This window comes from Cinclus cinclus, chromosome 7, assembly GCF_963662255.1.
Source record: "Cinclus cinclus chromosome 7, bCinCin1.1, whole genome shotgun sequence".
Taxonomy (NCBI): domain Eukaryota; kingdom Metazoa; phylum Chordata; class Aves; order Passeriformes; family Cinclidae; genus Cinclus; species Cinclus cinclus.
The window spans coordinates 18,007,826-18,020,860 of NC_085052.1; the positions used below are offsets into that span (position 1 = coordinate 18,007,826).

Sequence of the window (13,035 nt, forward strand, 5' to 3'; positions counted from 1 at the left end):
GTGCTAACACTGATGCTTGCTGACTCAGGCTGGGCAAGAGTGTAAACTCCTTTAGTCCATTTATTCTTCTTATAGAGTAAGAGTACCAATATTTGTGAAGGACTCAGAATTTCCAGGACTAAGCACATAAATCAAGACCATTATATTTTCAGAGGATTAACTAAAGCCACAGAAACCAAAGGAATCAAGTGCTTAGAGCAGAATGAAAGAAACATGGTTTTAGTTTGTATCTGAAATGCACTTGTACTGATTTTATTTATCTTAGACCTTACAGGGGGTGCCTGTGGGAGTGCAAAACGTTTACAAAAATTTAACATGAATGTTTCTCAACTTTTGTATTGTTATTTGGATAATATTTTTGTTATCTAATACCTTAATCACACTGTATAAAGTTCTTGTGGATGAGTTCAGACTATCAGGTTTCACAAATGACCATTAATAAAATTAAAAATCAAATTTATAAATGTTGCACGTCTGTGTGTAATATCCTAATCCCAAACCCAACTAATGTAGCAGTAAAAGAATATATTTCAATAGTCAGGATAGTGAAACTGGACTACTGAACAACAGATTTAATGTTCTTAGATCTCTTGCATTAGAAGTTTACATTCAGGTTGAATTCGGAAACACTTCAGATGTCCCAGCTGCATGATGTAAAATGATGTTCACATTTATCTAATGAGCTTTTAGACCATTTTCTTCCTGCAGGTGTTAAATGCTGCAGGTGCACCTAGTTCATGACTCATGCAAGAAAGTAGTTAGTGTCTGTAAAAGTACCAAGCCAAGAAAACATTGTTACTGGTAAATTATATCTAAACAGTGACCAAAGTCACCAGCACACTTTAATTATAATGTAAGTTTAAAGCTCTCCCAGGTCAGGACCTTGATGCCCTGTAAATCAAAGCTCCCCATCCTTCAGATCACGTAGAAAACTTATGCCATTGGAGTAAGAGTCTTTTGTGCTCCTAAGGTTAATCTTTTTTAATACTGACAATGTTTGCATTCTCATGCTATCTCGTTTTTGCAGGTTTTGTAATTATTGGAGGAGAAAATGTAGGAAAATTAGACCTTGGTATCTTTATCGCTTCAATTATCCCTGGGGGACCTGCAGACAGAGCTGGAAATATGAAACCAGGTCATTTTCTGTAGTTTTTAATTAGAATTAAAATACTTGCATAGTTTAAAGTTAGCTACTCTGGATTTATTTCCTTATTTAGACGTGCTTTCTCTTGCTTTTATCTTTTTCTTTTTAAGGAGGACGACTCATCTCTGTGAATAATATTAGTCTTGAGGGTGTTTCATTTAATACTGCAGTTAAAATCATACAGAACTGTCCCGATGAAGTGGAGCTCATAATCTCTCAACCTAAAGGTATAAAGGCAAATGCCCCCGCTGGCTCTGGGATGCTAATAGTTAACTCGGGACACTCATATTTCTTAGGCACTGGGAGGTAGTACTGTGTTCCTGCTCCTGACTGCCAGTTAGAACAACCATACACTAAAAATGCCAACTTCTAGTAGGTATCATGTGATGTCTCTGCTACATCAGTGTGAAAAAATTTATTATGGGCTTCCCTGCTGAACAACAAAGGAATTTGGCATTTCTTTCTCTGACAGAGAGTCACAGTCCTCTGTAGTGAGGAAGCAAACACATTTCTGAGCACTTATAATAGCAGTGCTCCATTTTACATTGACTAACTCATTTTATAGATCTGATTTCACAACCAGTTGAAATAAGAAGTTACTGTGTCCTCTTGTGCTGGGTTATAACATTTTTCTTCAAGTTTACTTCCTATTTGCATTCCACAATATATTATTTTGGTATGGCTTTGCAGACATTTATGAAGAAGGATTAAATGAAGAAAAGAATCTATCAAGAGGAAACAGCACTAGTGGATCTGAGATCTCTTGTGTAGACAGTGGGAGAAAAAAGATTCAGGATTGTCATACGGCTCTCCCCAAAGAACAGGACACAAATACAGATGAACTTGAGAAGACTATCTCTTGGAATTTAACATCAAAATTGGGCCCTAGGATTCCAGTTCCTTCAGCTGATAGCCTGGATATAGAGGTAACTGAGATTTTGATGCTGCTCAGTAATGTTACACTCAGCACACAACATTTAACAACATACTAGATACATGTAGAAAGGAAACTATGAAGGAAAGGAGATAGAAAACCTTGAAATAAATTACACTGGAAATTACAAAATGATATACATGTCTGGAATATATTTATAAATGGGGAAACTATTCTACAAAATGTTTTATGAATTCTCCTTCCTTTTCCAGAGGAGGGACAAAATTTTGATTATTTTCTTGCAATCTTTTAAGTTTTCAAGCCAGTCACAGAACATGCCATGCCTAATTTCCTACGTTCTGACATCCTCCCTATATATACTCAGGTTTTGTGCATTTAGACAGATTGCATTTTGAGTAGCATTAGCTTAAGCTTCCAATAATATCAGGGATATAAATGGTATTGCTCCAGGTTTACAGTGACAGCAGGATAAAACCTTTTACATCTTCTGGAAATACTCTCTTCCTTTTTTAAAATTCCTTCTCTCCCCCCACTCCCTCCCCCCTTATTTTTAAACCAAGATGCTGTAATCTCATTAAAGTTTTTATTTTTGAGACAGGCAGCTGATTCTTCCCACTTACCATCTCCATCAGGATCCAACTCAAAGGAAATCTACATGGTGGAGCTTATTAAAGAAGATGGGACTTTTGGAATCAGCGTGACTGCAAGTGTTACTGTTAATCTTTATTTGCCTGTCAAATTGTTAACTGACCAAGAACAAAGACAGAAGATAGGCTGATAACAGAAACTGTTAGCATGGCACATTTTAAACCTAAGTGTCCAACTGATTGACATAGAATGCTTGAAGTACTGTCTCTGCTCATTCCCTGGTTCTTACCCACACCATCTCTGAAAGAAGCATAAAACATGTGGCAGTACAAACACCTTTTGTCCTTACTCAATCTGAGAACAAGATCTACCACTGAAAGCAGTTTAGTCAGGGAGGACTAGAGAAGGCAGCAGTGAAAACAGCCTGCCACATTTGGACAGCATGTCCTTGTCCTAGCTATTTAAGCTGAATTTACCCCTCCAGGCTGAGATGTCTTTACAGTCCCTGCTGAAATGGAATGTGAAGCAACAGCCATTTAATTTCCTGCAGAAGAAATTAAGGACCATTTTTTTCATCTGAATTAGGCATGGGATGTAGATGGACAGAACATGATTCTTAGGTTAATCTGGAGTTTCTCTGAGTGCCCAAATTCAGGTCCATGCTTGATATATTGTTTGAAAGATTAATAACTGAAGAACGGATATTGCACAGCTTAGAAGCTGGGCTAAAGGATAACTGAAAGACGCAAGACCACTTTTTGTCAGCATAGGGAAAAAATTATGATCATTTAGTTAATATTTTTTACATAGAAATACATTGCATTTTTCTGAGAAAATAAAATAAGATTACTGCCTATGGAAGTATATTACAACTAGATGGGGTTTTGGAGTAATATCCTCTTTCCCTTTTTTTCCATTATTTAAAGAAGAAAGTAATTCCTGAAGCAGTTACTTTGCAATGCACATGTAAGTTGATTTGATTTTTACCAAAGGAAGAATATATGAAGACTCTAATCTGTGGACATGTTTTGCAGGGTGGAATCAACACCAGTGTGCTTCATGGTGGGATATATGTGAAGTCAATAATTCCTAGGGGACCAGCAGATAAGGATGGACAAATAAAGATAGGTAACACATGTGACAATAAAACCCTGGGCTGCAGAACTCACTGCTAGTGTGGAAAATGAAACACATTTGGGATTGGAGGTGTTACAGCTGGGAAATGTAACCTGTGGTCCATCATTCTTCAGCCTGTCCCTGTACTACATGTAGGGATCCCACTGAAAAAACAGAAGCCTCACATCAACACTGTAGAGTTACCCTCTGCAGCTGCCATCAGGCTAGTGACTGTGATCATTGTTACTGTGATAACCAGATGCTATCACTCCATTTACTTACACAACACCCTGGAATGTTTCAGCTGCTAGTTATAGAATGAAGTACAGCAAGCAGTATTGCTTTCCTATGAATTAATATTGATTTGACACGTGTAAGCACAAAGATCTATTGTAACATGCCTCAAGGTTTACACCCTCTGAACCTGAAGATCAAAGTAGCTCTTTTCTTCACCTCAGGTGATCGTCTGCTGGAAGTAGATGGCATCAGCCTCTGTGGCATCACCCACAAACAGGCTGTGGAACACCTTAAGAAATCTGGCCAGGTTAGTAGAACAGCAGAGATCAATAAGATATCCAGTAAACTAAACTGGACTAAGTATGAAGGACAGTAGCCAAGCTTGGCCAAAAGAATCATCCCCCCTCTGCTCCAACCCCATTCCTCTAAAAATAAAAGTAAAAAGACTTATGGCTCACAGTGTCCTGTGTAACTGGTACCTGTTCATCACTGTTTTAGATTGCCAAACTGGTTCTAGAAAGGGGAAACTACCAATTGGCAGAGCCATGTCCAGCTGCTAATGACAGAAAGGAGGACCAATGTGTAGTTGTTTCTGTGGCAACATCCCTCACAGATGGTACCGAGGACTGCTGCTTTTTGACAGATGGTAAGTGATAAAGAAGGAACTCAGGGTGACTTCCAACAATGTGCAGGAAAGGAATGAATGAAAATAATTCTATGAGATTTCTGTGGGTTGGAAGGAAAACTGTATACTGAATAAAATGATACTATTCCATATTAATGACATTATCAAAAATCAATTCTGAACCAAGTACTTCTCATGTTCATAGAGTTATAGTGGCTAGATATAGCTGAATTTATCCTAGGCATAAATACTGTATCTCTCAGCCTTTGTGAGACTGGGCTGGCAAGGGGACTCCCCTGTCTGTACTCCACAGCACTCTCGGGCAGGAAGCAGCTGTGTCAATGTGACCAGGGAGAGCCTCACCAGCACAACTGCTGATGCTGTGACCGTGATGAAGCTGGAGTGAACTGCAGACTGCCACCACTTCATTTCTTAAAAGCAGAAGACCTAGAGAACGCTTACACAGAATTTAGTCAACAAATCAATGCTGTGTCTCTTACTGAAATTTGTCCAATAAACACTAAGTCTGACCCATACTTCTCCATTAGGCAGTTACTCCTCTACACTGGAATTCAGCTATAAGCATGGTGTTTGGGAAAGGCCTGACCTCTCATTCTTGACTGAAAAGAGCAGTAGCTCCAATTCTAGCTTATGCTGTGCAAGACCTAAACAAACACTGGGCAGCTATAGAAGAGCAAAATCTATGCAACACTTACAGAAGAAGGTCAGAAAAAGATAGCATGTGAATCTCTTTATGTTGGTATGAAAAGCTTTTTCCTTTATGGGCTTGTACCAGACTGTGAACACATGGTGGAACAGATTCCAGTTCTCCCTATTATGACTGTGAGATTTCAAAGACTTCCATAAGATAAATGAACACCTTAACTTTCTTTTGACTTTAGTGTCAGTAGATCTACCTCTGCAGCACACAGGGAAAAACGTATTTTGAGAGTATAGTTTATACTGGCTCCTCAGGGGGTATATATGCCATGGTTCCCACTTTTTTCTGATTTCTGATTTGAGCAGATAACACATTTGAAGTGAAATTAACCAAGAATTCTGGAGGCCTTGGATTTAGTGTTCTGCAGATGGAAGGAGATGCTTGTGAACACCTTGGAGGAGCTATTGTCAGGATCAAAAGACTGTTTCCGGGGCAGCCAGCTGAAGAGAGTGGAGAAATTGAAGTTGGAGATGTCATTTTAGCTGTGAATGGGAAACCTCTCAAAGGGCTCCTGTATCAGGTAGCAGGAGGAATTATCACTGGGGCTCCATCTGGGTAACAGGTTAACTACCACAATGGATTTAAACTTCATTATCACCAGAGGGAGGCAGAATTTGCATATAAATAATCTCATTTCTGTGTAGGACTCTTCTCTAGAATTCCTGTGTAGAATTTCCTTTCTAAATGAATTCTGACAGTGAATTTCTTCTGCCATTTAATTTATAAGTTTCTACCACTAATGTATGAATTCTTTTGTTAGATGCACACCAGTTGTTAATTAGTTGGAATCTTTGTTGTTGTTATGCATGATTGGAACAATTTTCCCCCTGTGGTCATCTGTGCTTTGTAATGTCACGCTAAATATAATGCCCCAGATTCAAATTTCTACCAAGAGTGGTAAGTCCTATGTAAGTTTTTAACCTGGAATGAAAAATTAAATTTAACTCAATGAAGAAATTAAATGGTAATGGCCTACAAGTGGATTTATTTTTTTCATTGAATGTGGCAGTTTGTGGAGCTATGCTGAAATAATTGACCAAAGATGTGTTACTGCCACATGTGGTTTGAATGAGTTTGCCTAAAAACTCTGTTTACTTCAAAAAAAGAAAATTATTTAACCTAAACCTATGTGTCTGATGTTGAAACAGAAATTTGTAAACAGATCTGACTTTAGCTACATGTTCACATATAAACTATGGTCTATTTGTATAACAATCCTGCAGTAGTGAATATTGGCCCTCAGACACTGCTGAGAGGCACAAATACCAGAAATGTAGCATTCACAATAAAAATTTTCTCCATCTCAGTTGGTAAAATGACATGTAACATATATCGTGTTCCATCAGAAATATGATATTCCTTCTTCCTGTTTAGGATGTCCTGCATTTGTTAAGAGGGGCTCCTCGAGAAGTTACACTGCTACTTTGCAGACCACCAAAAGGTGCTCTTCCAGAAATAGAGCAGATTCCATTGGTAAGGCAAAGCTTCTGACAGAAACTTGCTTCTGTCAGAAGACACTACTACATTTTCTATCCAGTCTTTAACAAGGCAACTTTTCCTTTTCTCCAAAGCCCTCTATTCAATTTCTTTCCCTTCCTGGTTTCAACTCAACTTGCAGAGTTCAACTGATAATTTCTTAGTAACCAAAATAATATAAATGTGGCAGACATGAAACATATTTTTCCCAGTCCAACAACTTTTGAGTTGCTGTACTACCAGTGGAGTCAAACAGCACATACCCAAGTAGGTCTTCTAGTGATGCTTCTAAAAATGCTCTACCAGATCCCCAGCCAGAAACTGCAGATATTCTCAAATGCATCTGTTTTAACTCTCCAAAGTGAGAAGAAAATAAAGAACTTTTCCTATCCAGACTCTCTCTTAATGAAGTTAAACAAATGAAAACTCTCTCTTAATGAAGTTAAACAAATGCAATAATGGTTTCAACAGGTTATTCAGGTTCTTATTGATAGTTAACAGAATCTGCAGAGGGAAAAACAAAACACAAACAAACAAAAAATACCCCCAAACTGTAGACACTGCAGAAACTAAATCATTGCCACTGCATGTGCTAGCATTATTACTCCTGCTTCTTGAACACAATTCATGGACACGTAACAAGTACTCTTATAAGGAATATGCATTTGCACTACTCTTGCTCCATTCAGCATGGCTCACTCATGGTTGTCATCCCACTAAGATTTATAGCCACCCTCAGGCAGACAGAAATCACAGTCAGAACCATCTCCAGATAACAAACTGACTCCTGCTACTCTGCTGCAGTGTGCCCTTGGCTGACTTCTACAGTCAAATCTGGAAAATATCTTTATAGAATGGAGACAATATAGACAAAACATTGAAGCATGATATGAACAGAAATATTAAAAAATAATCTCTAGCATTCATTGATGAATGTGATCTGATGTAGTAGTTTTGATTGGAACTCTTATAGAACATAAAAAATAAGCATTAAGACAAAAGAGTTATTTGGTGAGAGAGTACCTTCTTCCATGTTTTCTCCTTCCTTCCAGCTACCATTTGGTATTTTCCCATTCAGAAGCTTGTTAATATTGCTTTTTCAAAATACTTTGCTCTTGAAAGAAAAAATGATCGGAGATTAAAAAGGAGCCAGACTAACTTTTCTGGTTTTTTTTAGACTCCAGCACCATCTCCACTTAAGGACTTGGTGGCAGAAGTGCCAGGCAGCACAGAGGCAGGAAACAGTATGGATCAATCTACCAGTGATGGAGGTAGCACCTCTCCAGACCTCGAAGACTGCCTCGATTCTCCAGTGGGAGAAGATTTCAGTGAGCCTCCTGAGGATGACAGCTCAGCTTATGAAGAGCAGGAAGCTGAGTTTGAAGAGAAACCCAAAGAGAAACTCCCAGTTTCCAGAGAGAGTTTCTATAAGCATCTCTGGAAGATTCATCAAGAAGCTTCCAGGTGTGAAGTCTTCCACTCTCTAGAGGAGGAAGTGAAGCAGAACTGCTATTCACCATGTGAACACCATGGACAGGCCAAAAGGTAAGGAATTCTGAAATCTGTTCTGCAGCCTTTCCTTTGACTCTTGGAACTTTGAAAGTTAATTGCTTAGGTTTAAGTACAGGGCACTCTGCTTCTAATCACTCCTGATTACTGAAGATTTTATCATCTTATTCTGACTGGCCTAATCCGATTTCCCTATTTACTCTCACCTTAGAATTTTGCATAAGTCTGCATTGCAAGATACTTGTTAAGAGTTCTGCACCACTGTAATTATTTATGCTGTTCAGCTGAAGGTGGTTGCCATTTGAAACAAGTGGAAAGCCTCCTGTTGACCTAAATAGGAAACAAATACTTTTTAATTGATTATATGATCTTTTACTTTCATTCTTTTTTCAGAGTTGATTTAAATAGGCACACATTTTTTTTTCTTACTGTGTGATTAATTTCCAATTCTTTCATAGGAAATAAAAACACCTCAGAAGACAAACTGTAATAAAGGAGAAAAAATTAGGTTTTTTTATGTTTTCTGGTCCTCAGAAGCCAATAGAGCCCCTGAGCCAGAGGAATCATACAATAAAATATTGCGCAAATGGACTCAGTCTCCTTTTACACTCCTTTGGATATATCAGACCCTGTCACACAGAAGACAATCCATTCCACATTCATCATCTTTCTCATTGTAAAAAGTAAAAACTATCAGAACAGAAAGGATTGATACAAAGACAAATTGAGTCTTCTAGAAGCCTTTGACTTAGAGCTTTAGTAATTTTATTCTCTTTCTCCACATAGTCACTTGAAATAATTTTGTTACTTTTGACACTCATCAAGCACAGCCCCAGACAGTCCATTGTCTGGGGAGTCAGCCCTACCTGACACTGCCAAGTCAAGTGAGATCATAATGGCAGTTCATCATTTTAGCTTCTCTTTGTCAAGTGGAGAAGCTTCACTGGATTAATGAATGAAGCTCCTGTTTAATTATCTCCTTCTCTAGTTCTTAGAGTAAAACCAGCAGAAATATGTCTGCAGAAAACATATTTGCCAAGAGATGATACAGATTCAACAAAACTAAGTTTATTGTGAGGAAAATATGAATTCCAAGAAAAGTTTTGGATTCTTCCCAAGAAGAAAGTTCTGAAATAAATATTTCTGTTTGATACATTTCCAGTATCATTTAGTATCAGATTTTGCATTTTTAAAAGGCAGCCAGAGAAGTTTGGGATGCCATGCATTTTAAACAATATTTTAAACATAATCTCAATTTAAATCCTTCCAGCTAAAGCCACACAAAATCCCCAGAAGGAAATATGAATTAATAAAGGAATTCCTTTTGATTAATGAAGACATTTCTCCAGGTTGCTCAAAATATTTCATGCAAATATATAAATTTTCTGACATGAATTTTACAGAGATCTGTGATTTCATGCAGGACATGCAAATTTTTTTCATTGTAGTTGTGTATGTTTGCTTGGGAGATGACAGACAGTTCAGTTCTACCAAAGAGCAAAATATCCCCACTGACTCAGACATGAATATGCCATTTTAGGTGTTTTTAAGATGAATGAGGTTTAGCAATATTTCAATAAGGATTGATATGAAGAAAACATTCTTTAAAAAAAAAATTGTTTCCAGCATTTAATGAGCTTTAATGGTAAATTTTTGGGATATAATGCCACAGTTGTCTACTAGGGTTCATGAAGAACAACAACTAAAGCTATTAAACACAGCATGTATGATTACAGTCTGGGCTTGAACATCAAAAGTGATGAATACTTTGTCTGCAATATAGTGGAATAGAATCAATAATAATTTAAATTCAATTAATTTACTAAGTCCATTGGTGCTTTTTGGGCAACTCATATGCTTCAAGGCAAGCATAAAGCTTACAAAGAGGAGTAAGGATTTCTACTTCCCATGAAGAAAGAGGAACCACTTCATACTTCATGTTTCTTGTCTGTGCCCAGTTGCCGAGGAAAGACCTGCAGAAGCCAGAAGTGTGGCTGGCTTCCATTTTCCAGAAAAATGCTAATATAAAAGAGTAGTGGTATTTTAATGTCCATACTGCTTACCAGAAAAGCTTCCATCTTTATGGAAGATGAAATAATTAATGGTCTGGGCTTTGTCCAATTTTTCTTTTCAAGAAGCAACCAAAGTACTAATTAATGCCTAAAAAAATTAGAAGATTTAAAGATTTTGCAAAGGTAAATAATAAAAGCTTTTTAATCTTTCAAAGAGCTTTGCAAAATATTGATTAATTATTTGTTTTTATACTACCATTGGAGGGTTCAGACAGCAATTCAATACCATAACTAGTAATTCAGTTAAAATGAAAATAAGGTAATGCATGAGCACTAGACTTTTCAGTGGCCATCTAATAAAGCATATGGAGGAAACCCCTAGCACTGCAATATTTTTATTTTCCAGACGCGTATTTAATAAGAGTCATGATGACCTATCGAACACAAAATGTATGCCTGAAACTTTCTCTCTAACCCCTATTGATGAAGAGTATCTCACTGTCAGCTCAATGTCTGTGACCTCACTTCCACGAGGAGGAAGCTCCGAGACAGTCTCTGCAACCACTGCGACCCCACAGCCGCGTGTCTGTGGTCCCTCATCGTCATCCCTGCCTGCCAGAGAGACACATGACAGTGACAATGAATGGGAAGACTTGGAGGAACCAGAGGAAGAGAAGGAAGAAAATCAAGACTGCACTCAGGTATGTGATGGGCACCAAATTACCAACAGGAGGAATACACGGGAAAAGAAATAATTTGAAGAATGTTACTGTCTTAAACATTAATTTTAACTAATTTTCTATGCTATTTCCATGTCTTTTTTTGTTTTGTTTTTTGTTTTTACTTTCCTGAATATCCACAATCTTCAAATAAAGCAGACTTTCCACTATGCCTGGCTCTCCAGAAATCTTAACCATTTGCCTTAAGGCTATTTCTTTTTTCTTGACATCTTACTATTTCTTCAACTTTCCAAAGTTCTGCATTATTCTCAGTGTAGGAAGGCCTAAAAGCTCTCTAGTATCTTCTAAAATTAATTGGAGTCAGCTACTTGGGGTTTTTTTTGCCATGTTTCAAGGCCAAGCAGAAAATCACTTTGTTACAGTGATACTGCTGTAATGTCCTGATAAGAAAATATGATCCTTGTGCTAATTACTATTCAAAATATAAGGCTCAGTCCTGCCAAATGCTGAACATCTTGCATTCCTACAACACTAATGAGCTCTGAATTACTACTAATTTAGGAGCACTGTGGACAAAATTTAGCTGCAGGCATTTCCTTCAGTGGGACAGCAATAGCACTGACAACAGTAATCTTTGCACCCTGCTATCGCAATTCTCATCAGCTCAGAGGACTCCAAGCCTTTCTTTACACATTCCAAATGCTTAATCCCAGGTTCCGGTGGCATTCTCTGTTTATTAGGCCCTATAAATCAATCAACATGAACCTCCACAATTCTGGGATATGGCAGAACACCTTTTGCATACTCTTGTACCACCTGAGGATCTGACTCCTACCTGGGTATAAAAATTATGGAAGATGTTACTGAAGCAACAGAAAAGCCTACAACAAACATACCCTGTGCTTGTTTTAATAGGAAATGGAGATCTTTGTGACTTTGACGAAGTCAGAGAACAATGGTTATGGATTCTCTGTAGTTCTTAACAAAATGGACACCTGCCTGTATGTTGATGAAATCTTGAATGATCCTGCCCTTTCTGATGGAAGATTGAGAAGGGGAGACAGAATCATTATGGTACAGTAATCATTTGAGTTTATGCAGAGGAGAAAATATTTGCACATCAATGTCATTTAGCTCTGGCATTCTTTGTTTGGCATCACCCATTTATCACATATTTCAGTATGTAAATTAATAATATAATAAATTTAATTCTGCTGACCTCAGCTGGATAAATTTTTTTAATAGATTGTATGACCAGGCAAATAACATGAATTTAGGAGCAATTTGAGATAAGTGAGACATTAAATGCCTTCCCAGTTAAATGAACATAAACTGAATTAATGCAATAAGGTGATAGGTGACACACAAATGATGCAGGAATTATGTCCTTTCTAATGTAAGACTAAAGCCTTTTTTCAGTCTGGTTCATCTTAATTTTTTTTTGCATAAGGCCCTCTTCCTTGTTTTTTGCACTAAGATCTTGAGTTTCAATGGGAAAAAAGCTACTTTTATTAAAGGTCTGGATTGAGAAAAATAAAAGTTCAGAAAATAAATATTACTGCAATCTTAACTGTTTAACTTATTGACATTAAATACCACAGCAAAGCAATAACAAGAAAGTAAAAACTAATTTAAGTTCATATGCAAAATTCAGAGTAGAGGGAGAAGTAAATGATGGTCAATGAGATCTTTGACATGATTTTACTGATTTGTCATTTAGGTGAATGGAATTGATGTTACATCTTTGCCATGCAATGAAGTCCTGACTTTACTGCAGAGCTCTCCTCCAGATCTGCACCTTGTGGTTGGTCGTGCTGACAGTGACCCACGTCCTTCAATTAGGCCAGATGAGATTCCTGAAATTACTCTCACAAAGGGTGCCAATGGACAGCTAGGTGTGTAGTAAATGCTGTATTTGTTATTTTGGACAGGAGTGACAGCTTAAGATAATCATAACCAAATGTGGTCTCAGATCAGTATGATCCAACCTGACCTTGACACATTTACACTCTTCACGATCACCCATGACCAA

General features: G+C 37.5%; 1 protein-coding gene across 1 annotated transcript in view; it reads left to right on the forward strand.

Annotated features, from left to right (window-relative positions):
- Positions 1-13,035, forward strand: part of FRMPD2 (FERM and PDZ domain containing 2) — a 58,600-nt gene that overhangs the window by 25,900 nt on the left and 19,665 nt on the right. Inside the window, exons 14-24 of the mRNA XM_062496891.1 lie at positions 1,028-1,135; positions 1,255-1,395; positions 1,835-2,070; positions 2,638-2,742; positions 3,662-3,755; positions 4,202-4,287; positions 6,701-6,799; positions 7,980-8,347; positions 10,730-11,024; positions 11,919-12,077; positions 12,724-12,898. Of these exons, the coding sequence (XP_062352875.1) occupies positions 1,028-1,135; positions 1,255-1,395; positions 1,835-2,070; positions 2,638-2,742; positions 3,662-3,755; positions 4,202-4,287; positions 6,701-6,799; positions 7,980-8,347; positions 10,730-11,024; positions 11,919-12,077; positions 12,724-12,898 (1,866 nt within the window). The remainder of the gene's footprint in view (positions 1-1,027; positions 1,136-1,254; positions 1,396-1,834; positions 2,071-2,637; positions 2,743-3,661; positions 3,756-4,201; positions 4,288-6,700; positions 6,800-7,979; positions 8,348-10,729; positions 11,025-11,918; positions 12,078-12,723; positions 12,899-13,035) is intronic.